The sequence below is a fragment of the Sminthopsis crassicaudata genome, chromosome 1 (assembly GCF_048593235.1).
Source record: "Sminthopsis crassicaudata isolate SCR6 chromosome 1, ASM4859323v1, whole genome shotgun sequence".
Classification (NCBI taxonomy): Eukaryota; Metazoa; Chordata; class Mammalia; order Dasyuromorphia; family Dasyuridae; genus Sminthopsis; species Sminthopsis crassicaudata.
In genome coordinates, this window is record NC_133617.1 from 744799357 (window position 1) to 744825469 (window position 26113).

Consider the following 26113-nt stretch of genomic DNA (forward strand, 5'->3'; position numbering starts at 1 on the left):
GGGATCAGTGGCAGATCCCTCCGTAGGAAGGAATACTACCAATCGCCCCGGGCAGCCCCGGGCACACTTCTCCAGAAGGCTCCGGGGCGAACCTTAAAGCCTTGGGAAGAAGAGGCAGTTAGGAGGTGGAGGCCAAGGCGAGGCGGAGGCCTTGGAGCCGGCGGCATCCCAGGGTATTCGGGCAGCCTCAAGCCCTGCTCCCTAAGATCCAGCCGCCGAGCCATTTCCCGTGCGCCCCGCTGAGCCCCCGCTCACATTCCGAGCTTCTCAGGCAGAACAAACTTTGGGGAACAGGTGGGGGGGAGACAAGAGCGTCCCGGAGGGCTGGAAAAGTCCCTTACTTTTTCCTTCTTGGGGCAGCTCAGGGTCCAGGAGGGAGGAGGAGGCTGGCTGGAGGAGCCCCCTCATTGGCGAGACCGCCCCTCCTTGAAGCGCATGCTCTGAGCGCTCCTCCCGACCCCTCCCCCTTCTTCCCAACCCCTCCCTCTTTCCCCCCGACCCCTCCTCCTTTCCCCCCAGACCTCTCCTTCTTTTCCCTCCCGCTGCCTCCGCCCCCCGCCCAGGTCGCCAGAGAAGCTCGGCGGCGGCAGGAGCAGGAGTCGCTGGGGGAAGCAGCCACCACAGCAGCATCAGCACCGGCACCAGTTCCGGCACCGGCGGCTCGGGCTCCGGCTCCGGCAGCGAGCAGCAGAGCACAGCGGCCCCGCAGCTGCAGCGCGCGGCCTGGGGGCCCGGCCCGTCCCACCGGGCGGCGGAGGCTGCGCTCGCCCGAGCTCTCGTTCTGCCCGCTCGGCTCCGCGCCATGGCTCCCTGGCTGCAGCTCTGCTCCTTCCTCTTCACCGTCAACGCCTGCCTCAACGGCTCCCGGCTGGCCGTGGCCGCCGGGCCCGGCAGGAGAGGGCCACCGGGGGACACCTGCGGCTGGAGGGTGAGTCCGCCGCGGAGCGAGGGGGCGGGGACGCCGAAGGGAGCGAAGGACCGGGGACGCGAGCCAGAGAGGAAAGAGGCGAGGGAGAGAGGAAAGAGGCGAGGGAGAGAGGAAGGAAGGAAAGAAGGGAGCACAGGAGAGAGGAAGGGAAGGAGGTAAAACGACTGGGGAGGAAAGGAAGAAGGAAAGAAGGAGGAGTGGAGGGAAGGAAGGAAGGCAGGGGGGAAGGGGGAGTTAGAAAGGAAGGAAGGATGGGGGAAATGAAGAAGGAGGAAGCAGGGAGAAAGTTAGGAAAAGGAGAAAAAGATGGAGAAGACGAAAAAGTTAAGATGGAGGGAGGAGGGAAAGGGAGAAGTTAGGAAGGAGAGAAGAGGAAAAGTCAGGTAGGAAGGAGGCAGGGAGGGAGAAAGTTGGAAAGGAAGAAGGGAGAGTGGGAAGGGCAAAAAAGAAGGGAAGGAAAGTGAGTGTGAGGGAAAGAGGAAGGCGCTGGGGTTTCCTGGAGAGCTTTTGTAGCTGGCCTCCTGCCAGGAGACCTGACTAGAGAGAACTGAGGCCGGAGTGGGCGAAGGGGCCGGAGGTAGGATTGTGCTGAGATAGTGGGGGGAGGGGGGGAGAGAGAGACAGAGACAGAGAGAGAGGGAGAGAGAGAGACAGAGACAGAGAGACAGAGACAGAGACAGAGTGTGTGTGTGTGTGTGTGTGTGTGTGTGTGTGTGTGTGTGTGTCTGTGTGTGTGTCTGTGTCTGTGTCTGTGTCTCCCTCCATTCTCCCCATCCCCACCCTCCACCGAGGCATCGATCGGGCCTGGCTGAGCCGGGACAGGTGTGTGTGTGTGTGTGTGTGTGGTGTGTGTACACGCATGTGTGCTCCCGGCACACACTCTCCCCAGGTAGAGGGGAAGAGAAGAGAAGGAGGACGAAGGAATGGGGGTTTTCCCGAGTTTCCCGGCCCAAGTCTGGGGGAGCGGGAGGAGGAAGGGGGCCGTCGGCGTCCGGGCACCTGGGCCAGCCCAGCCTCGGGCTCCCCGGGGGATGAAAGGGGCCGCCGGAAGCCTTCGGCTTTGTGCTGCTAATGAGGCGAGGCGGGCCTGCGGGCGGGCGCCCGGGGTCGGGGCTGAGGCGGGCGCGGAGGGGAGGGAGAGGGGCGCCGTTTGCTCCCCGGCTCCGCACCTTTTGTTTTCTGCGAAGGGATCTCCCCGGAAATGCCGCCCAGGGCCGCGGGCTCCGCCGCCCTGTTGTTTGGGGGTCCGCGGCCTTTTCTCGGAATGTTTCGGGGGAGCCTCTGGCTCTCGACCACTTCCCTCCCTCCCGCCCCATTTGTTCCCCCTCTCCCCCTTTCTTCCCATCTCTGCTGCGGACTCGGTTCCGGTCTGTGGCTCTTTAAAGCTGCGAAGTCTTTGCTCCTGCCCACCTGCGGCTCAGCGGGGGGTGGAGGGGGTCGGAGGGGAGAAGCCTGGGGCGGAATAATGAAACCCGAGGCTGTCGGAGCGTTCTAGGCTCGGGAACCTTCCCCTTCCTCTCCGTCCTCCCTTTTGTTAATAACTTGCTCCCCAGCTGCGTTGCCTCGCAGTTTGACTCTCCCTGCCTGGACCAGTCATTTGGGGCTTCCCCGGGAGGCTGCCGGGCCTCCCGCTTCTCCCGGCGCCGCCTCAGGACGCCACAATCCTCCTGGTGCTCGGGACTCCTCCCTCCGGACCCCCTCCCCCACTTTGCTGTTTTTAATTTTTAGAATCCTAGATTGAAGCAGGAAGGCTCCTCCGAGGCCCTCAGTCCCAGCCTCTCATTATCTCAGGTGGAAACTGAGGCTTCAGAGGGCAGTGCATGCCCAAAGCCACGCGGAGAGAAAGGGACCCAGCGGGTGATTCCGGGGGCTTCTGGGTGTGCAAGCTCGTTTTTCTTTGACTGCCTTTTCTGTACATTTCTGTAAGTGCGTTTTCTCCAGATTCCCCCCAAGACAAAGCGAGTTCCTCAAAGATCCCAAGGTTGGGTCCCCCCACTTACGGAATAAGTAGGGAGCACCTTTTTCGTCCTGAGTGCTCACCAAGGGATGGAGTTTCTGAGTTGGTTGATTTTAAAAAGTGGCTGCCCAGGAGGAGACAGCTTTGCTGGAGCCCTGGGCCCTGGCAGCCTGCTTTGCTCTCAAGGACTCTGAGATGTGGTTCTTTCCTGGCCCCCCCCCCCTTACCTGGACCTTACTAGACTCTGGGAGAGGGGCACGCCAGTGGAGGTGATCATTTCCTTTCCTGCGGACTGGGGCTGCTGGGATGTGGGGTAGATGCTTTACAGAGGCCTGAAATAAGTGAGAGGCTGCAGTCAGGGAGAGCAGGCTGTGGGGAGCGAGGGGCCCTTTAAATTGAGCTCCAAAGGATGAGAAAAGAAGCAACAGCAGCAGCCCAGATACTTTTCCTTCCTCGTGCACAGGGATCCTGACTGGGGTGGGGGTGGGGGTGGAAGTGCTACTGCCCGGGCTCACCATCTCTTTCTGTACCTTCAGATTCTTCAGTCTCACATTTCACCTTTAACTAGCTGAAGTGTTCTCATAAATAATAATAACCTTTCCAAACCGATATGTCAGCGACATGAAATGTACCCTCTACCAAAACAAAAAGTCCAATTGCCCAAATTAAAAAACAAACCCAAAGGCTCGGCAGTAGGAGATGTTAGTGGGCCCACCTAAAGGCTTCTCAAATTTTTCAAGAATGGATAGCTAGGTGGTGCAGTGGATAGAGCACTAGCCCTGAAGTCAGGAGGACCTGAGTTCAAATTTAACACTTCCTGGTTGTATGACCCTGAGCAAGTCACTTAACCCCAATTGCCTAATGTTCCCATGACTCCTAGTTCTTTGGTATTTAAAGGTTTTTTAAAACACTTCTTCCGAAAATGACCCATTTAGTGATGGCAGCACAAATGCTTCCTACTGAATGGTTATAAATGGTTCTTAGTCACCAATCTGCAGACTGGGAAATAAGGTTTAGAAGTGAAATCCATCCAGGATTAGTTAAGGAGCTGCTGGGTGCTGTGTTGGGTGCAGAGGATACAAGTACAAAGAATGAAATGGCCCCCAAATCCAAAGAGTTTGTATTCTAATGGAAATGACTCAACCAGTAGCACTCAGCTAGTCCACATTAGAACTGACACTAGAAGCCAGGTCTTTGTAACTTTTAAGTAGAGTGTTATTATAATCACAATAGAGGCAGCTGGATGCATCTTTGTGAGTTCAAATTCAGCCTCAGACACTTCTTAACTTAGGACAAAATCACTTCACCCTGTTTGCCTCAGTTTCCTCATCTGTAAAACAAGCTGGAGAAGGAAATGGCATATCATACCAGTATTGCTAAGAAAATCTCAAACAGGGGCACAAAGGTTTGCTGAAAAGCCAGCACTTCAGGAGGCAGTGTGGTACAGTGATGGGGGTGGAACTTAGCATCAACTGGCCCTACCACTTAACTATGTGCTCTTAGGCAAGCCACTTAATGTTACTCTACTGTAACTTGAAGGAGCTGGCTCTCTAAAGTCCTCGAATATTGAGCCAATATTTCCATGTTTATTGTGTTTTCCCTGCCAGTTGTCACGGTCTCTGGTTTTATGGTTCTCTTGGTTCTTCCACGGTTCAGGATCCAGTGGTTGATGGGTTATGACGCCTCCCTGGGCCTCAGAAATCAGCAGAGTAGGGATTTGGAGGGAAGGAGAGACAAGAGAGAGGCCATCTTAGTAAAGGGGCTTGGGGGGGGGAGAACAAGGAGCACTCCAAGTCCATCAGCAGCCTGGCAGACCCACCAGCATTGAAGAGAGGAAGTTTTAGGGGGGAGCCTCTCACTCAAGGAAAGAACCCAGTGCTTAGCCCTAGGTTTGGCCCACAGGAAGCACTTAATCAATGCTTTTCTTTCACTGGTTTATTCTTGGACAGAGTAGCTCCAAGATAGGAGTTGGGCCAGCCCTGAAGGGGAGAGATTCCCAGCTTCTGGCTAAGATAGTCCTTATATTATAATCAATATAGATCACAGTCAGGGACCATTTATTAAGCATGTTTGCTGTGCCAGGGACTGTGCTAAGAACTTTGTACACGAAACAGGACAGCGCAGGAAATTTCAGAGTTGGGAATGTGGGAATGACACCATACCTGAACCTCCTATAAAATTGGGGAACTCCACTCCCACTCCTTGAGTATAAAACCATGGCACAAATCTCTTTGTGAGCCAACTAAATACACCTTTACTAGAAGTATAAAGCAAGTAAGCCCTCTAGAAGGTACCTTAACCTCTCCCTTTACAGGTTTAAGGAAGGCGCATCAGAGAGTGGAAATGTGACTTATCCAATGATTACATATTAGGCCCTTATGGGCAACAATTACACACAAACCCATAAAATCTGTACTATTGACATTTTATACAAATCAAAAAATACCTTTTAAGAAGATAGGAACATAATTAATAAATCAAATCTCATTTGCTCCATCCCTTTCTGATTTCTTCCTTCTGGGCTCTTGGAAGATTTTGTTGCTATTAATAATCATTTGAATTCCTGAGTTTAATAGGAGTACTGAATTTGAATCAGAAGACCTGGGTTTAAATGTAGTTCTGGAGGCTAGATAGGCACTATCTACTCTACCTCAGTTTCCTCATCTGTTAAATGAATCCCTAATTTCCTTCAGAGTTCAACTCAAGTATGAAGTTCTTCCTGACCCCTTCCAGCTGCTGGTATCAACTCCTTAGCATAACCCCAATTACCTCTGGCATTTATGTTGGAAATACTTGTAGAGAGGATCCCTAAAAGTCTCAGTTCAATTTTAAGCTAGCTTAAAATTATTCTAAAACTTTGTGGACACCTTATAAGTGCACATGTCGTTTTCTTTAATATAATCTCTTTGAGGGGGGAGAACTATTTTTATCCTTGTCTCCCCAGCACAGTGCTTGGTATACACTAGGCACTTATTAAATGCTCTTCAATTGCAAGAGAAAAGCTCAAAATAAGAGTTTTAGCACTTGCAGTGATCTCCATGGAGGAGGTGAGACTGTGTTCTCAAAAATCTCTACCATCAAAAAGAATTCTTTTAAACCAACTCTATCATCTCAAATTCTGCTGATCTTAATAAAAGTGGACATGAATATCGTCCTTCAGGTTAGGCCATTTCCTCATTTGAGTGTCACAACAAACTTATGAGGATGCTAGAATCGATCCCATTTTTGCATAGGAAGAAACTCAGATTAATAAGTGGTTATTCAGTATGTCCCAGGTGAGATTTGCAAGCAGGACTTTCTGATTCCAAATCCAACATGATCTGCTTCTCCAGGCTGTCTGCTGTCACATTAAAAAAAAAATCCTAATCAGAGGTGGTTTGGGTTGGCTTCCTTCCTTCTCTCTACGTAACTTCTCCTCATTGATTTTCTGGAAAAATAATCCTGTGGCTAACAGCCCTACTAGCTTTATTCGCTAATAAAAGGAAGGTTCCTGTGTTTCTTTCTTTCTTTTTTTTTAAATAAAGGTATAGTTGTAAAAAGCTTCACAAACAACTGAGCAGAGGATTTACCCTTGTTAAAAACAAGAGCCTTCCTGTGAAATGGGTTACAGTGGGTGACCCCAGAGGTCCTGTCCTGGTTGGAAATTCTGTGCTCTATATTGAACTGCATTCTGGCAGGGTCAGAAAACCTGACCTCTCTTCCCCTGATGGTAAAAGCTACTGCCTTGTTTCTCCAGCTGGAGCAGGGGAGAGCTCTGTGAGTGGTCCCCACCCGGTAACCTTGTTTTGTGATCCAGTTCATTCAGCTCCACAGGTATTTGTGGAGATGCTGTGTGTGTGTGTGTGTGTGTGTGTTGTGTGTTGAGAAGAGATGATACAGAAATTCACGTTTGGTTCCTGTCTGTCCTCAAGAAACTTAGCATTTGCACGAAGAGAGATTTATATATAGATAGAACATAACTGGGTGCAGAAATGGTTCAGATAGATAACATAAGGCTTATGGGAAGTCAGAAAGAGAGGAAACTAGTACTGGATGGCCCCAGAGAAGAGGAGACAGAATGGGCTAGCAGAAAGGAGTCAGAAGTTGGAAGCCAGGCTCTGCTAAATATTCCTTGGGTGATCTTGGGCAGAAGACTTCCCTTTTTCTGGACCTTGATTTCCTTACCTGTAAAATGAAGTAGTTGAGCTGCCCTCAGGAGGAAGTAACTTCCTGGTCGCTGGAGGTGCCCTGGCTATGGCTGAATGGTCGGCTTGTCCAGGATGTTGTATGATCAGCTGGAGGTTGGACTCACCAGTCCCGGAGATCCCTTCCATATGTGGAGCCTGCGGCTTTAAAGCAGAGATGGGATAGATCATATGCAGTCTTCACTGCTCATGGTTTGCTTTCTGGAAAAGGAAGAATCCCTCATTGCTCATGACTTGGTCTTCCAGGTTCTTTGTGCATATCATTAAGGGCAGCTAAGTGCGCCAAAGTGGATAGAGCACCGGGCTTAGAATCAGGAAGCCTCATCTTTCTGAGTTCAGGTGTGATCTCAGACACTTAACACTTCCTAGCTGTGTGACCCTGGGCAAGTCACTAACCCCAGCCTCAGGGAAAAAAAGTGTGGCGAGTTTATTAGCTTGCTTAGCATTTTGAAATTATGTCTATCCCTTAAGGAGTCCTTCTGAATGAAAAGCAAGGTTCTCAGTGTCATCACCATTAGACCTTTTCCATTGCCATAGAATTAACATTGACATAGAAGCAAATTAGACTTTAGAAGCACATTTATGTGAACAACACCATAATGAGAAATGCAAGTCATTGTGAAATCAAGCTGAACTTTGGTTAGTTGCCCTTCATTCCCAAAGAGGACCAAATGTCATTACTATGTTACAGCACAGCGTAACCCACTGTGGCTGATCAGACCAGGTGAACTCAAATGCTCTGCCCCAAGTTGGACCCAAATAGTCCATAGGAACATTAGGGATGGAATTCCTCACTTTGTATCTGGCTACTTCAATTCTGCTCTGTTCTTAGAGCACGGCACCTTCTCTGATGAGAGCACGCCATGCTGGGCAGTCCTGGGCCAGTGTCTCTCATGTCATATAATCGATTCTAAAATTCTTAAGAAATACCTTGAAAACACCCTTGTACTGCTTTTTCTGACTATCTTGTGAGCGCTTGCCCTATGTGAGTTCTCCATAAAATAATTTTTTGGCAAGCATACATTTGCCCTTGAAACAATATGGCTGGCCCAATGGAGTTGCACTCTCTGCAGTAAAGTTGGAATGCTTGGCAGTTGAGTTCAAGAAAGGCCAGCAATGTTTGGCATCTCATCTTGCCAGGTGATCTTCCGAATTGTATCATGTATCCCATCCTACCCACTTAAGGAATAAAAATGAATGAAACTATCATTGAAGCATTGCTTAAATTTGTGGCTGATTCTTGTTTTCAGCTTCTATAGAATGTGAACCCTTTCAGGGCAGAGACTGTTGAACTTTGTTTTTCTTTTATCTTTGTATTGACTTACCCAAAGTTGTAGAAGAAGCTAGGATTTGAACTTAAATCCCATAGTCTTTCCATTATACCATGTTGCAAATTCAGTAGGAGTGAACTGGAAAGCCTTGGATCCTCTGAAGTGAAATGCATTTGTTACAAAGGTGGGGGGAACCTGTATCAAAGGACATCTTCTACCTCATCTCTTCCTCCCATGGATTACTTCCTCTGTCATCCTCACCCTTTACTTATTTTCACTGTCTCCTCGTCTTCAACAGAGTCAGTCCCTGTTGTTTACAAGCAATGGCCCTGTCTCCCCAACACTGAAAACAACCCTCATTTGACTCTTTTTTTTCCTGCTAACTTTCAGTGCTACATCTCTTCTTCCCCTTTGAAGCTAACCTCATAGGAAAGGCATCTTCTTTACATACATACGTCTTTTCTTCTTAGGCCCTTCTGAGTCCTGAAAGTTTGGCTTCTGACCTTATTCCACCCAAACTGCTCTCTCTAATGACCTCTTCTCCATCCTCATTCTTCTCCACCTCTCTGCACTCTTTGACATTATTGATCACTCTCTCCTTGGTACTCTCTTCTCTCTAGGTTTTCAGAACATCCCTCTCTGTCCTGGTTCTCCTCTCACCTCAGTCTGCTCCTTCTCTGTCTCCTTTACTGGATCCTCCTCCAGATCGTATCTCTAACCCTGGATGTCTCTGAGAGTCCTGTCCTGGGCTCTTTTCTCTTTTCCCTCTGTCCCCTCCCTCCCACTACTTCTCATTAGCATTCATGAATTTGACCATCTCTATATTGATGATTCTCAAATCTACCTTTCCCGCCCCAGTCTCTCTACTCGTCTCTCAACCATCTTGAATTGGAAGTCCAGTAGACATATTCAACTCAATATGCCCCAAACTGAACTCATGAGATTTCCCCTAACCTCTCTCTTCCTCTTCCCTTCCCTGTAACTCTAAAGGTCATCACCATCCTCCCAGCCCCTCAGGTGCACATTCTGGATTCCTCCATCTCTCTCACGCGCCCACTCAATCTCATGCTGAAGTCTATTGTTTTCATCATCACAACATCTCTCAAATACACCCCTTCTCTACTCCAACACTGCTATTGTGGGCGCAGACCTTCATCACCTCAAACCTGGACTATTTGCAGGTGAGCTGCCTGCCCCAAGTCTTCCCCCTCCACTTTATCCTGCTGCTAAAGTGAGTGTCTGACCACGTCACACCTTCTCCCCCTCACTCATTAAACTTCAGTAGCTCTCTCTTGCCTCCAGGATTAAAAAACAAAATGCTGCTTGGTATTCAGAGTCCTTCACATCCCAGCCTTCTCCTACCATTTCAATCATCTTACACTTTACTCCTTGATGGGTACTCTCTGATCCAGTGACCACTGGCCTCCCACAAATGAGACACTCCATCTCAGCTCCAGGAGATTTCTTTGGCCATCCTCCAAGCCTGCACAGAGTTTCCTCCTCTGATCTGACTAATGTCCTTCTTGCCTTCCTTTTAAGTTCCATCTTTAACTGGAAGCCTTCCCTGTTTCCTTCTTAATTCGAGTGCCTTCCTTGTTCATTATTTCCTATATGTCCTACGGAGAGCTCGCTTCATTTGTTTTTGTTTGCATATTGTTTCCTCCCAGTAGATTGGAGATTTATCTTTTGCCTCTTTTTGGATCCTCAGCTCTCAGCACAGTGCTTGGCATATGGAAAGTGCTTAATAAATGTTTTTTGATTGATTGGGTGATGGAGCTGAAATGGATCTCAAAGATCATCTAATCCAATCCCTCCATTTTACAGATGAAGAAACTGAGTCCAAGTGAGGTTAAGTGGCTTGCCTGGGCTTACAGTGTGTAGCAAGGAGTAGAATCAGGATTTGAATCCAAGTCTGCCTCCCACCCTCATTACACTCTTTCCACTTCGCCGTCCTAGGAAAAATAATTAAGCTAAAGATATCCATCTTTTTGGTGAAATCCCAATTTCTCATTTGAAAGCAAAAATGCTTCTTTTTCAGAGGTTGGGAACTAAGATGGCACTTTAAACAAAAACCAAGTTCCAGCTGGTTAAACTTTAGGGCACTTGATAAAAGTCTAGCCCAAGAATAGTGTCTTGGCCGGAGGCCCAGAGGAATTTTATTCAGTTTTGAATTGGGTTTGTTTTCATTCACTGAAAGCTCATCTCTCTACAGCAGACATTTGGTTCTTTGAGCCGGGTAAACAAGTGTTTTTGCCACGCTAGCTGCCAGCAGGCTGCCTGGTGTCCCCCCTTCTGGACGGCTGTGAAAGCTGCCTTGGTGCCTCTGGGCACATTTCCAGGGCATGATTCTGCTGCATGCATTGACACTTTCCTGCTGGTCTTTCCCCTTTCAGCCACCATCCCAGTGGTCTTCTCCCCCTTCACCTATTCCTAGCAGCCCCACTCTTTTTTCTTTGAAAAGGTCTGCAAAGGAGAGAAATTCCTAAGAGTCAGAATCCTAAAAAGAACCCATTACTAGAGGCTTAGCATTCTAGAGCTGGGAGGGGCCCTCCAGTCCCCCTCTTTCAGCCCCTTTTCCCACAGGAGTCCTATGGGCTCCTTAACGTGAGGAAGTGAAGATTTTTATAGGCTGGAATTTGCCTGCAGATGCCTTTTTTTTTTTTTAACCTAATTGTTTTATTTAATTTTTAGTGGCACTATAATTCTAAGTCTCCATTGTTTGTAATATTCCTATCTCACCCAAACCTTTGCATATTATATACCCATGGCCTTGTTGCTGAGGCCACTTTTATGACTGCTTCTTGGCCCATCATCTCCCTTGCATTGATGGACTGATTACTGGCCATTAAGAAATTCTGGCAGTCTTGTTTTCTTTTCTTTTTATTATTATTATAGCTTTTTATTTATAAGACATATGCATGGGTCATTTGCACTGACCTTTGCAAAACCTTTAGTTCCAACTTTTCTCTTCCTTCCCCCCACCCCCTCCCCTAAATGGTAGGTAGTCCCATACATGTTAAATATGTTAAATTATATGTTAAATACAATATATGTATACATATCCATACAGTTATTTTGGCAGTCTTGCTTTCAAGAACTGCTAAGTGGACAGTTGCAGAGTCAGAAGGCTGTCCAAAGACCTAGGCCAACTAACTCAACCCTGAGGAGATCCATTGCTTGGACACCAGCCACCTCCTGAATCTACCCAGTCCGCTTTTGCAGAGTCTAATTGTTAGCAAGTTTCCCCCTAATGTCCAGCCTAAGCCTGTCTTTTTACAATTTCCATTCCTTGTTCCTGATGTTGTCTCCGGGGCCAAGCAGAGCCAGTCCCGTGACCCTCACAAAGCTGGGTTCTGGCTGTTTTCCCCCAAACACCATTTTTAAAAATCCAACTTAGTGAATCTTTCCACCCTGAAAGTGTTGTCCTGATTCCCTAAGGTTTAGCCTCGTGCTGTCAGCCTCTCTCTTTGCTAACCACAGATGGCTGAAGATCTTTTCAGTTTTAAGTCTCTCATAAACTTTTAAGGGTCTCCTTTCCTAAACAAACAGTTGGGAGCAGTTGATGTGTTTCCGATGGCCCAGCTTTTCCGTTTCTAGCAAGCTTAACTGGCCTGACCCGTTTGGATATTGTCTTCCTTGTGTTGTATTTATCTTGGCTTCCGTGTAAGTTTTGAATAGACTTGACATACTATTAAGTGACTGATGGCCCCTGTAACACATTGTCTCCTCTGGGGCAGGGTTGTCTTTGAAGTCCTACCCTGTAGGAAGTAAAGAGACTATTTGCTCTATTAAAATTCCTTGGTATTTCCTCTGTTTAACCACAGGCCACTTCCCCTCTGCCACTCTAAACACTGCAGGGACACTAACTGATTGAAAAGAAACAAGCTCTGGAGTAGTCATAGCCTATTTAAAGAGAGCTTCTTTAGTGCAGTTTAAAGTTAGAGCAAGGGGACAAGTTAAAGTGAAGTGTCAATGTTTGGATGTGACTTGGGATCCTCCTCAAAATTCCCCCTGCTGGACCCTTGGAAATAGAAAATATGGGCGTGAAGATCTGTTTTTATAGTAAAGGGATATGTAACCAAGCCAGTGCAATTTTTTGTTTGGTGTTCCCCCCCCCCCTAAATATTTCTTTGAGCTCATTGAATTTCTATGAATAAAAACTTTCCCAAATGAGGTTTTCTCACTTGGTTAGGAAGGGCTGAAATGTCATTTTCCTCCAGTCAGCTTTGTTTACTTGTAAATTTCATCTGAAATTTAAGCTTCCTTCCTGGTACATTTCATGGAGTTCTGAGGTCTGTTTACTTGTAAGTTTCATCTGCTTATTATTACCTCTAGTATCCAGTTAGGATTGCAGGTCTTTCTTACTTAAAGGTTACTAAGAAAATCACAGACCAGATGATACTCTTTATCCTTCCCCAGGGTATGTTTTCTTAAATGCCCACAGATCAGAACACTAGGCAGGAAACTTCAAAAACATAATAACTAGGCTGAAAATGTAACCCCCAAACCCTTGCTTTGCTATTTTCTGGTGGGGGCCTGAACAACTTAATGACTATAATTTCTTAAGGAGAAAGATTTTTTTTAATGTTTTTGGACTACTGATGCGATTGATTAAAAAAAAAAAACTTGAATAAAAAAGTGGCTTCTTTTTTCTTAGCAATGCCAATTAATCTCATTCCTTGGTAAAGTTGGGGGAATGTAAATGTTAGCTAATTAAAGGTGCAACTTTTAAAAGGGGTACTTAATAGGTACCAGCTGTCTCTTCTAATAAATCATTTGAAAGATGGTAAAAAGAAAGGTTTGATGTAAATGCTTAATTCGCCTCTAAACCTGAAATTTCCTGGTACTTTTTTTTTTTTCTGATTCATTAGACTAAATTAAAACTACATTTGCTGCATATATCTCAGAAACCCAGTTTAATTTGAAATAATCTTAAGAGTTCAGAAATAGCCCTTCTATTTAACAGTTTAACAGCTGCTTTAAAACTTCTTTAAAAGTCTGAAGGAAGGGAGTCTATTTTCAGTGAAATTAGACAAAGTGTAACTTTTCTTTTTCCTTTTTTTTTTTTGCAGTGGCAGATAGTGTAGCAGGGTGCTGCTTCCCCTTAAAATTATAACATTGTTGATAAACTAATTAGAACTCACAGAACAATGAAATACTGGTGTGTATCTGTGTTTAAGGGGACTCAAAAATTCTTCGCTTTAATTAAAATGTTTTGATTGATATTTACCTTTCACACTTAAAATGAATTCCTTTGAAATCACCCAGGATTAGAATTTAAATATAACCCCTTAAAAGTGAAAATGCAGTTTATCCTTTCCTCTACCCCCAATCAGGCTTAAGCCTTTCTCCAGGTGTTGGTGTTTGCACTTTATTTCTCCCTTGAATTAAATTTTTTAGAGGTGTAGTTCATTTCCATTAAGTTTCCAATCTGAAATGATGGACCCCCTTTCCATTTTTCAGTTTGTGAGAGTTTGTTAGAATAAAAAGAGGATTTCCTTGAATGCTTCTGGAATGAAGACTGGTATTTTATTTAAAAGGACCATATGGACTAGAAACCATTTCCCCAGGACTTTAATCTGTCCAGGTGATTCCTGGTCTCCTCCCCTGGAACAATCCTCCCTTTATCCGAGGAAAATATTGTGCAATCAAGACCAAATGTTTAAACCCAAACAACCCAAAAGTCCAAACTAGATTTTCCTTTGCATTACGGCCAGATGCACTTCCGAGGCAGCATCCTCGTGGGACTGACTGCCTGAAACTTTTCTCCGCCTCCTTTTAGGACAATGGGACGGAGGCCTTGAGAATCAGTGACACGTCTCCAAAGTGTGTTTCTTTAATAAACCAACATGTTTGCTTTAGGCTGAGGGAACCCAGAGGCCCGGAAGTAAAGAACAACAACTGGCTTTTGTTTAGCAATTTAATGTTTGCAAAGGGCTTTTATCATCGCACAGATAAGCCCACCACAGCAGGGAGGTCGGAGCTATAGGGATTAACCCTCTTTGGACAGATGAGGAAATTTCAACTTTGAATAGTTGGGTCACTTAAACAGAGAGTGAGTTTCAGAGGCTGCATCTGAGGTCTTCCTGCCTCAGTGGGTCATAGATTTAGATGTAAGGAACTATCTAGTGGGAGAGATTAGAAAACAAAGGCACCCAGGATGACATGAATGCAGTAGAATTTGAACTCAGATCTTCTGAACTCCAAATCCAATGTGCTCTCCACCACGTAGTTTCTCCAAATTTTAACTTATTTATAGTATTTAGATAACTCCTTGTTTTTGGAACCATGCTAATTACTAGGGAAACAAACAAACAAAAAAGGTAAAGATTACCTTCCCTGCCCTCCCAGGGCTCCCATTGTCTTGGGAGAGATAATGAGCTGTGGGCTTATAAGATATAGACAGAGTTGGGAAAAGGAAATCTCAGAAAGAAGGCACTGGCATTAAGAAGGAACAGAAAAGGCAAGGTGAAATTTTATCTGAGGTGATTCTGGGTAAGGGGGGGGGCAGTCATTCAGGAAAAAAAAAAACTCCAAGGAGACCTGATCCCTTGAGGGTTTTGTGCTCTCCAGCTGAAAGGGGCCCCATGAGGCCCTCTAGATGGACCCCCTCACTTTTGAGAGGCCCAAACCCATACAGCAGGTAAGCATCAGTGAGAATCTGAACTGAAGTCTCTCTTTCTGCTGGGCCATGCCCAGGGGTCTTGTTTCAGCAAGGTAGTCACCTCGCATGGACCACACATAGTATCATGGTTTATGCTAGAAGTCCCCAAGGATAAAAACAAACAAAACCCCAAACAGCCTTCTGAGCCTGGAGAGCCATCCCTCTGGAAAGATCCAAGGCATCCATATTGAAAAATGCTATTGTCAGAGGCTGTAATCGCTCATAAGTTTACAATTCATTTCAATAAACTTTTTTCCAAGTTATCCTAAAGTCTGAGGGAGACAGAAAATTTGATCAGGCCCATTGTTTACTTCATGGCATTTACAAGTCAAGTGGGGGATGGGGCTGGTGGTGACACAAGACACAAAGAGCTTGACAAGCCTTGTCTTAAAGACCTCCCCGGAGAGGGAAGCTCCCCCCTTCTGAGGAGGGCAGTCCATCCCACTCTCTGGGCAGCTGGAATTGTTAGGAAGTTGTTTCCTGACATAAAACCCTAGCTTGCAGCTTGTCCTGCCCTCTGGGGCCAAACTGATCAACCCTAATCCCTTTTCCTTGAGAAGACACTTCACATACTTCTAACCAGCTATGGGGGACACCCTTGAACCTTCTTTATTCCAGCTTCAGTTCCCTCAGTTTCTTCAACCCATTCAAATGTGGTTTAGCCACAGGTCCTTGGCTTGCCCAACTACTTTTTGTTTGCTCCCAGCCCATCCAAGACCTTCCTAAAATAAGGCATCCTGAACTGAATGAAGAGCCTGCTTGAGCTCCAAGGATTGGAGGACTAGGGTTTATACTCTGTGACAGGCAATGGAGAGAGGCTGAAAAGTATTTGAGTAGAGGAGTGAGGAAGTCCTTGCTCGTGTATTGGGAAGATTATGTGGTGATGCTAAAAAATAAACAACCTGGAACTGGGGAGTTAAAAATGGAAGGGACCTCAAGGTCTGTCTAATCCAACTTTGTCATGTTAATAATAAGGAAATCAAAGCTTGGAGAAACAAAGCCATTTAACTAGATCTTGTGATTCAAATGCAAATCTTTTTATTTCAAATTTTATTTCAAATCCCATGATCATTCTAAAGTCTTCTGTACGTCTTTTTTTAAAATTAATTTTATAATTATAAAAATTTTTTGACAGTACATATGCATAGGTAATTTTTTTTTTTTTTTTTTTTTTTTTTTTTTTTTTTTTTTTTTTTTACAACATTATCCCTTGTACTCCCTTCTGTTCCAAATTTTCCCCTCCTTTCCTCCAACCCCTCCCCTAGATGGCAGGCATTCCCATCCATATTAAATATCTTATAGTATATGCTTGGTACAATATATATGTGCAGAGCCGAATTTTGTGGTGGTGGTTGTTGCAAAGGAAGAATTGTATTCGGAAGCTAAAAATAATCTGGGAAGAAAAACAAAAAACAAACAAAAACAATGTTCACAGTTTACACTCATTTCCCAGTGTTCCTTCTCTGGGTGTAGCTGATTCTGTCCATCATTGATCCATTGGAATTAGATTAGCTCTTCTCTATGTTGAAGATTTCCACTTCCATCAGAATACATCCTCATACAGTATCATTGTTGAAGTGTATAATGATCTCCTAGTTTTCTGCACGTCTTGAGTGGGTCATCCCCAGAGAGTTAATGAACTTCATTATTTTCAGTGGTAGTTCTCTTCTTTTTCTTGGTTTTTGTTAATAACAGAAATGCTGTTGTTTTCATGAATGTATTCGGCATCCTACTGTTGGAGTTAATTATTGACTAGTCAGCAAAGAAGAGAGTAATGATGAAAAAGATTGTAGGCTTCATATTCAACCTTAGTTGTGTGACTTTGGACAGGTCACTTCTCTGTATGCCTCAGTTTATTCATTTATAAAATTAATACTCGCAGGGCTTCTGTGAAGATCAAATGAGATCATATATGGAAAGTGTTACATAAATATTAGGTGGAATATAAATTATTCATGGTGAGATGGGATATTGATGAGATTCTGGGAGCCTAGGTATTTGAGAGAGGAAAAAACAAAGTTGACTCTAGAACTGTAGCCACACTGGGGATATGGTGTGGTCGTTACCAAAATGAAAGAAGTGGAAGGGAAGGGGAAATGATAAATGAGTTGTTTGGGATGTGTTGAATTTTGAGGAGCTATGATCCTCCCATGGAGATATTCAGCAAACAGATGGAAAGGAGTGCCTGGGATAAGTGATAGTTCTAGGTATAGGATTGGGGAGAAGACGAGAGTAGAAGGTGAAAACCATGGACAGAACTGGGGGGAAGGAGGTAGAAGGAGAATCCATCATCATGGATTCATTAAATAGATGAATTCATGCACAGGCTATATGCCAGGCACTGGGGAAGATGAAATACTCAAATAAAATAGCTCATGGAATAGGTAGAATGTAGGGGGACTGAAGGAGGCTTCGGAAAGTTGTCACAGGTCCCAGATTCCCTCAACTAGCCCCATTTCTTCCAGTCTTACCCATTTGCCTCATTCTTCAAGAGGCCCATTCTCAGGAAACTTCTAACTGAGAGTAATCTATATTGTGCCTCAATTTCCCCATACCAAAGATCTGGCCTTCTCCCTATTTAGGATTCCTCAGTTCCTTCAGAACTTTGCTCCACAACACCTCCCCCCTCCCCCTTCTATTGACAAGTGCTCTTCTTTCCTTCATCTCACTTTATCTGGTATGTACTTTTGTCTCTTCTTGTTATCTCCCCTAATAGAATGGAAGCTTTTTGAGGGCTGGGACTAGTTCATTTGATCTTTGTATTCAGATCAGGGTCTGTAAATAGTAAGTGCATAATAAATGCTTGCTGATTTGCTTGCAAGTTATTCTCTCAGCATCCCCAAGAGAATAAATTCCTTGAAGGCAGAGAATAGCTCATTTTTATCTTTATATTAGTGCCTTGAATGATACCTGGCCCAGAGGACCCTAATAAATGCCCATTGTTTCAGATTATAATTATCCATGAAATATAATGCTAATACATTTCTCTCTTTTAGACCTTGAGCTCCTTGAGAGCAGGATTATATTTTATTTTCTCTTTCAAACTCAGGGCCTTGCATAGGGCAGCCCCTTAAATGCATGTTTCCATTGTTTCAAATTAAGACTAGGATTAGACTAATGACTTTGGCCCTATTCTGAAATCAAGAGCCTAGCCTGGAGATTTAGTGGCAGAAGGAGGGATGTGATGATGAAGAGAGAAGAAGGTTTTTAAAACTATCTAATATTTAACAATTTATTTAATATTATTATATTCATTATTAATATTTAATATTAAACTTAATAATTAATAATACAAGAGCAAACAACCTCAACTGCCTCTTAAAATATTAGAATTATTGCTTGGATTTCTGAAAGTTAATAGAGTGTGTGTGTGTGTGTGTGTGTGTGTGTGTGTGTGTGTGTGTAGGGAAGAGTGAAGGACTTGATGTTCCATCCAGGTTTCTGTTCTGATGGTTTCTGAGAGGTATCATTGCTTCTTGAACCTCTTGGCAGTATAGTTACAATGGAAAGAATGCTGACTCTGAAGTGAGAGGACCTTATCTGTAGGACCTTTGAGGTACCTCAGTTTCCTCCTCTGGAAAGTGAGAGGCTTGGATCAGAGGGTTGGCTGGGATCTCTTTCTTGCTTGGTTCTGTGATCCTGTAATCCTTACATAATATTTACTGCCAAGATCTAAGAATATCAAAATGTGGACGGCTGCTGGGCATGCTGTTCGCTGCTGTAACTAGGGATTCCTGACCCTGGGGAAATCCACTTCTTGTTGTTTGAATAGAAATCAGGCAGCATTGTTGTTTGAACAGAAATCAGGCAGCAGCTATTGCCTTTCCTAATCACAAGAGTAGAAAGAGGACTATTGGAGATAACAGGGGTACATAGAAAATCCTTAGCTAATTAATTGAATGTCTGAAACGAGTAAGATATGTGCATGTATCTTATCAGGGCATGGACTCCCTTCCTTTCATTGGAAGGAAATGTGCCCCCTTCTCTGTTAGCACCCTAATCCAAAGGTGCAGTCGCCTTCCCCTGGTTACAGCTCTGTTATAGATGACTGTTCTTTAACGAGGCAACATAATTTTCTAAAGTAGACTCAGTGTTCCTTGAGCATCGATGTTCTTGATACTAATGCATCAGATGGAACATTGCCATGATTCACCAGAAAACAATTCGATCATTTTGGCCCAAGAATCATCCATTTTTTTTGAAGCAGCCAGGAGGTACAATGGATAAAGAACCAGATCTAGAGGCAGGAAGGCTCATTGTCCTGAGTTCAAATGTGGCCTCAGACACTTACTAGCTGTGGGACCCTGGGCCAGTCACCTTTCCCTGTTTGCCTCAGTTTCCTCATCTGTAAAATGAGCTGAAGAAGGAAACCTCAAACCATTCCATATCTTTGATAAGGAGACCCCAAATGGGGTCACGAAGAGTTGGACGCTGCTGAAAAATGACTGAACAACAGCGTCATCTATTTCAGACATAAAAACCAAAGATGGCCCCTAGCTTTGTTTCGTAGCCTGGGATTTGCCGGGGTGTGGGCAACGCAGGCATCCAGGCATCCATTTGCTCAGCCAGCCTTGCTTGGACAACTTTGATTTTTAATTTCTCACCTCCCTGTGGGAGGAAGGAGATATTTCTGATCTGACTTGTGATCATATTCAGATCCAACCAAGCAATCAGTGACTTCTCTGACTTTTTTGTAGAAGACTGTGGGAAAGGTCCTGGTTGGCTGACTATGAATTAATGAAAATCCTTAGAAGCTTCACTAAAGATAGCTCCTGTGGCTTAAAAAAACCCCACAACAACAACAAAACTCTGACACACAAAAAAACCTGGTATTGCTTTTTTAATTGGAGAAGGGAGGTCATGGAGTTTTACAGAAATTAAGCAAAGAAAATGTAACATCTGGTTATGGTCTGCTGGTTTGTGCCTTTGTATAGAGGAAGGCTTTGGCGGTTCCCAGCCTCCAACATGCCCCAGGTGATCCAGGGTGCAAATCCCTTGTAAGGCTCTGTTCTGGCCTGCCATTAGACAGGGGGCCAAATCCCATCGATTTTCCCTTAAGTAACTCTCTTTTTTATTCCTTTCTAATATCTCTGCATTTTAAAATTCATCCTCTCCCTCCCCTCCCCTTTTCCAGGTTTCTCAAGATTTACATAAAAAATTTGAATGAAGTTTTTCAAGAGGAGGGAGAAGGGAGAAGGGAATGGGGCTGAGGAAGGATGATATTTTAAAGGTAATTTTAAAAAGATTGATATGGTAACAGTCACCTGATCTTAGATCTTCAACACAGTCTCACTCCAGCTTTTTAAATAGGGTATTTCTGGTACAAGGGATTGTTCAGTGCATTTCTGTTGTAGAAGTCTTCATCCTAGGTAACAAACATCAGAGCAATCTTTGTATTCATTAGAAAAGATGGCTTTTGTGCTTATTATTAACATGGAGCCCATCTAATCTTTCAGCATTATTTAGAGCCAGGCAATTTGTCCATTTTGTGTGTGTGTGTGTGTGTGTTGCTATTAATAGGCATTTTTTTTTTTATTAAACCTTTTCTTTTTTTCTTATTGAAAGCTTTCAGAAAGTACAGCCTTGCATTAGAGCTGCCCTGCTGATCCCTAATCTCCTCTTTTAAAGATTATTCAAAAGTCCTTGGTACCTTCTAGAAATTAGGAGGAAATCAAGAATGCAGGATTGTTCCAAACAGTTGTCAACTTTTCACCCTCTGGGGCTTGGAATGCAGTTCTGCCTGAACTCTTTATTGAACAGTGCCTTGTGTCTGTCCTCTGCCAGTGCTATGGCTGAAATCAAACATTTCTTTCCAATGAGCAAAAGTTTTTAGGACAGTAGAAGTCCTTCCCCTTGAGTTAAAACAGGTCCACCCCTACCTTTCTGCTTCCTTGGCTTTGGCATTATCTATTAAATTAGTTGATTTTCCAGGAGCCCTTTCTAGCAACCCTTTTATTAATTGAAGTGAGGTTGCTCTGGATTTCTGTCTTTTCTCTCTCTCTCTCTCTCTCTCTCTCTCTCTCTCTCTCTCTCTCTCTCTCTCTCTCTCTCTCTCTCTCTCTCTCTCTCTCTCTTTTTTTTTTTTTTTTTTTTTTTTTTTTTTTTTGCAGGATTTAAATGCCCAGAAATAAAGTAAAATTAATGCTGCTGATGGGAGTGGGGGGAGGCAAAGGAGAGTAAGTTAAAATGTCAACAAGTGACAAGTTGTTATTCTTACACCACACCAGGCAAACCCAGGGAAACAAAGCCTCTTATCTTTTATTCATAAGTTAAGGGAAAATGCAAGTCCTTGGGGCTTAGGCTAGGGCAAGAGCTGCATTTGTAAAAAATAATTCCGGGACTGTGCCATTCACTCTTCAGTTCCTTTTTTGATCCGGGACCACTGGCCGTGAAATCTCACGCAGAGATTTCCTAGGGGGACTTTCAGCACCCCGAGAATGAACTGCAAAGACTCAACTTTCCTTTTTTCTTTTCTGGCACCAAATATATTGAGATTTTGATCCGCAGCCAGATAAGATGAGACCAGAAAGCATCTTCTATACTTCAGTCTTCTAGTTTTGTGTGGATTTTGCCTCCTTGCAAGAATGGCGAATTGTCATTGTATGCAAATTTGACAGTGGTCACAGTGCCTGGAGACTTTCTGAGAAAGTGATAACTGGGTTGGAAGGTTTTGTTTGTTGATTCTCTTAAGGCTACTCTGTTTGAGATAATAATAATAATAATAATTTCTACTAAGGTCAGAGAGATGCCTGTTTTAATAGCAGCTTTTATTTGAGGGGAAGGGGAAGAGCTCTGACACTCTCTCCACTGCAATCTGCAGATTTCCACTAAGAGGGAGGTTCTCAAAGATGTAGTATGAATAGACTATATCTTTTGTTCAATAGTGGAGGATTAATTTGGGGCTTTTACGTTTTGGTTGTAATTAAAGGAAGTCAAGCAGTGTTGGCTAAAGAAGCATGGAATTTGGTTTAGACTTTTAATCTTAACATTTGAATTTTGAAGGTCCCCCAGGCTTGCCACAATCCCAGCTTCCTGTATGTTTAACCAAACTTCCCATGAGCAGAAAAACCTGTGCTTAGGGAGGGAGTCAAAGAAGTTTTTTCTTGGGGCAAAAAAAATCAAGCTCTTGGAGACAAATGATGAAACTTTTGTAGTGCTCTCTGGGAGGAAAAGTGCCTTGATTGCAAAGACTATTTTAAAGCAAAAGATGTTTTTTGGTTTTGTTTTTTTTTTTTTTTCTCTTTTGCTATGATTTGATCAAAGCCCCCTAACCTGTGCCTCTGTTTTTGTTGCCCGCTGATGGTCTGTGGATAACATTACATTTTTTCAGCATGAAACTGAACACTCCAAATCCCTAAAGCAGTCTCAAATTTATGGTTAATAAAAGAATTTATTGTACTGGATGTCATCTGTTAGATCACTCTGGGAACAGAAACTGGCAGCGAGGGGACAGGAAATATTTTCATTTCAAATCGCTTCAATCTTCTGGTCTGGGGCAAAAGTGTCTGATTTCAGGAAAGTCGCTGTGAGTAGCAAGGGAACTCCTGAATGCATTTTCACCATATGAAGTGGCCATCTTAAATCAGAGAGTGGGCTGATAGGGATGAAGGGACGTGATCTGTAAATGACAAGCTTCACTTGTGGATGTTGACCTCTCAAGAGTTCATTTTTTTTCCCAGAACTGTCAATGGGGCAGAAGTGGGGAACGATGGTGTGATCTAGCCAAAGGAAGTCTTGGACCAAACTCATCATCCTTTGTTACTTTCCAAGCAGCCCAGACTCTCCATGATGACGTCCTCTAGAGTTCTGCCTTATTCTGAATTCCATTTTCAAAATGGACTTTGGGATGTTGCCCTAGGAAGGTATGAACTATGGGGGAAAAACATCACAAGCTTCTTTTTTTTTAAGCTTCCAAGCCTATTGTGAGCCTGAATCTTCAACTTCTAGCCAAAAGGCCCGAAAGTGGCGCGTCCTTTTTTAAAAAAATAGAGATGAATATTTGGTGTTTGTACAGATAAGCTCTAGTTCCTTAGGTCACTCAGTGCCCTTTGCATGTGTTACCTAGATTATCTTCATGACATGTCTCCGAGGGAAGGTATTATTTCTGCCAGGGTTACTTCCCCCCCCAGATGAGGATACCATGGCTGAGGAGAGGCAGGGGGGATTAGAATACACCACATGACTCAGAGTGAAGTTTCAGGCCAGAAACTCTAGCTGCAAGAGTTCTCAGCCCCTCCTCTCTCTACTAGGATGCAACTTAAAGGGGACAATATTGATGTGCGATAAAACAAGATGAAATGGAAAGGCAATAGAGAGCACACATGCTGGAAGATTCCACCTGCCTTTCTAATTTGGGGGATGCACTGAAGAAAATCAAGGTGGTATATTTGCTTTGGCCTTTAAAAGGTGGGTCAGAATGGAACAGACCAAGAGTAGGAGAGGTAGATCCTTCTAGGTATTGGAAATGACACATAAGCATTGCACCTGGACTGGTCCAGTTTGGAAAAGAGAGTAACATGTAGTCTAGCTGGAAGGATAGAGGAGTGCCAGATTGTAGGGGTTCCCAGTGCCACATTGGAGGGCTCTGAACGCCAGGCAAAGGACTTTGCACACCCATCCATAGGCAGGGAGGACTCCCTGATGATTTTTGAGCAGAAATAGGACGAGCCCGGATTATTGGGAAGGTTATAAATCACTTGAGGTGAGTGATAAGACCAGGTGGCAATTTGCACAGGGGTCTTTGAGGAGTGAGGAAGAGAGGAGGTATCCGGACACCACAAGAGTAGTAGCTGCTTCTGAGTTCAGCATTGAAAGGCAGGAGACAGAATGATTGAGGGGATGGTACGGCAAGGGAGGGTTTGTGAGGATGGAAAACACAGATGTGTCTAGAGTCTCATGGAATGAAGGAGGCAGGACATTGGAAAAGATCAGAGAGTGATGGGTCAGGTGGAGTCAGTCTGCCTGCAGGGATGAGAAAGGCTCAGGCACCCAAGCAGAGGGCGGCCGGTCATAATGAAGTGGTGACTATCTTGAAGGCAAGGACCAAGGCTTCTTCGTATCTGTGCCTGTAGCAGAGCTGAACATAGCACAGAGAATGTCCTGGCTAGATGATTCTGTATTGTTTGTCCTTCATTCTGGAAGAGGATCTTGAAGAGGAGAGGTGACGCCATGCCCTGCAACTGAGTTGGGTTTGAGGGAGAGAAGGCTGGGTAAGGTCGCCTCCCTCACTCTCTTCTCCAGAACCATCTGGGTCCAATAGCAAAATTCATGATTCTGTGGCTCAGCCTATAAAGAGCCCTGAATGTGGGGCCAGAAGTCAGTGTTCAGATCCCCACCAAGCAACCTACTGGATGGCCCGAGTCTCCATCTTTGTACCTCGCTTTCCTCAGCCATGATGTGGAGGTTGGATAACTGTTGTCTGAGGTCCCTCCCACCATCATGAGTCTGGAAACTTGGCTGATAAGGTGCAAGTGTAGTGTAGACGGAATGAGGGTTTAAAGCAACTGTCAGATACCTTCCTTAAGTAGGTCTTACAACCATGGTAGAAGTGGTGTCTGGTGAGGGTCAACTTGACCATCCAGTACAGGAGAATCCATATTCTTTCTCCTCACCTAGAGCATGTAACAGATGATTGGGTCAAGAATTTAGAACTGGGAGAAATCTAAGAGAGCATTGGATCTCACCCTTTTATTTGACAGAATAGGAAACTGAGGCAGACAAAAAAGTGAAATTGCCCAGTATCCTGCAGGTGATCAGTAGCTGAGGCTGGATTTGAACTCCAGGCCCAGTGTGGGTAATACCATGATGCTGTGCTGCCTTTACTTGCTAAGGCTGAGCCTCAGAAGTTCACACTGGTCGGCTAGCGATGCCATTTAATAGCTGTGCCAGATGCCAGGATGGACAGATCATTTGTATGTTAGGTTAAGCCTGGAAAGGTCAGGTGATCAGTTTGGTGAAGCGGCCGGGGGATGGGGAGAAGGGAGAAGGGATTGTGGTACTCCACTCTACCACCTTGGGCGGATCCTTCTTCATTGTGATAAAAGAACCTGGCTGGACTGTTGTTTCTCTAGGGTTGCTTTTTTTTTTTTTTTTTGGTAACTCTATAGTAGAAAAACAACAATTAAGCCCCCATGTCTCATGTTATACATTGGACACATGACCTTGTCTTGGCCCCATTTCAGATGTACTTAAACCTGTTTTTCCCAAGGATTTATATTCTCCTAAATGGCTTTGCTTTTCCAAATGTATTATAAAGGGGTGAGCTCCAAGGGAGGAGAGCAGCGTTTTATTGATGGAAGCCAAGTGGTGTTAGCCCCGAGAGTGTGGGATGTGGGTCTGGGACTCGTGAGTACTTCTTCTCTAACATGCTTGCTACATGGCCAACAGAGGAGAGTCTGGTGCAGGGGGCAGGAGGGGGTAAGACTTTAAGCTTCCGGGTCAAAGTTCTGGATGGAGAGAGCCATCTGCAAGCAGGACTATAAGAACTGAAAGAGGATCACATAGTCTTTTCACCTTTGGGGTTATTGTTTGCTTAATTGTTTTTTCTTTTTCATTTTTTCCCTTTTTGAGCTGATTTTTCTCATGTAGAATGATAAATATGGAAATACATTGAGAAGAATTGCACTTTGAACCTATATTGAATATAGGATGTGGAGGGGAGGGGGAAAAATTGAAACACAAGTTTTTGTGAAGGTGAATATTGAAAATTATCTTTGCATGTATTTGGAAAAATAAAAAAGCTATTATTATTCTTTTTTTTTAATCAAGTTATTGGCTAGCCTTTGAAGAGGATGAGACTATGGATCTTACCAGCAAAAGGAGGACCTCCCCTAGTACAAATAGCCAGCTCTCTTTTTCTTCTCCTCTTGGACCACTCTTGACTATGCCTACCCATAATGATCCACAGAGGGGGTACCTTGTACTGGGTGTATGTAGTCGAGGAAAAACCTCATTAATATGTGGCAACAGGAGAAAGCTCTTCTGGATTATGCAGTCTTTTAAAAAAACAGGCCGTCATCATTTTGGATTAAGGTGTTAGATCACTTCCCCCCCCCCCCATGCAATTGGGGTTAAGTGACTTGCCCAGGGTCACACAGCTAAGAAGTGTTA

At 44.4% G+C, this 26113-nt stretch overlaps 1 protein-coding gene across 2 annotated transcripts in view; it reads left to right on the forward strand.

Annotated features, from left to right (window-relative positions):
- Positions 1-592: 592 nt before the first annotated feature.
- IL17RD (interleukin 17 receptor D) overlaps positions 593-26113 on the forward strand; it is an 80750-nt gene continuing 55229 nt past the window's right edge. For both annotated transcript variants that reach the window (XM_074284414.1, XM_074284415.1), the window contains exon 1: positions 593-928. In XM_074284414.1, coding sequence (XP_074140515.1) covers positions 803-928 — 126 coding nt within the window. In that variant the 5' untranslated portion in view covers positions 593-802. The remainder of the gene's footprint in view (positions 929-26113) is intronic.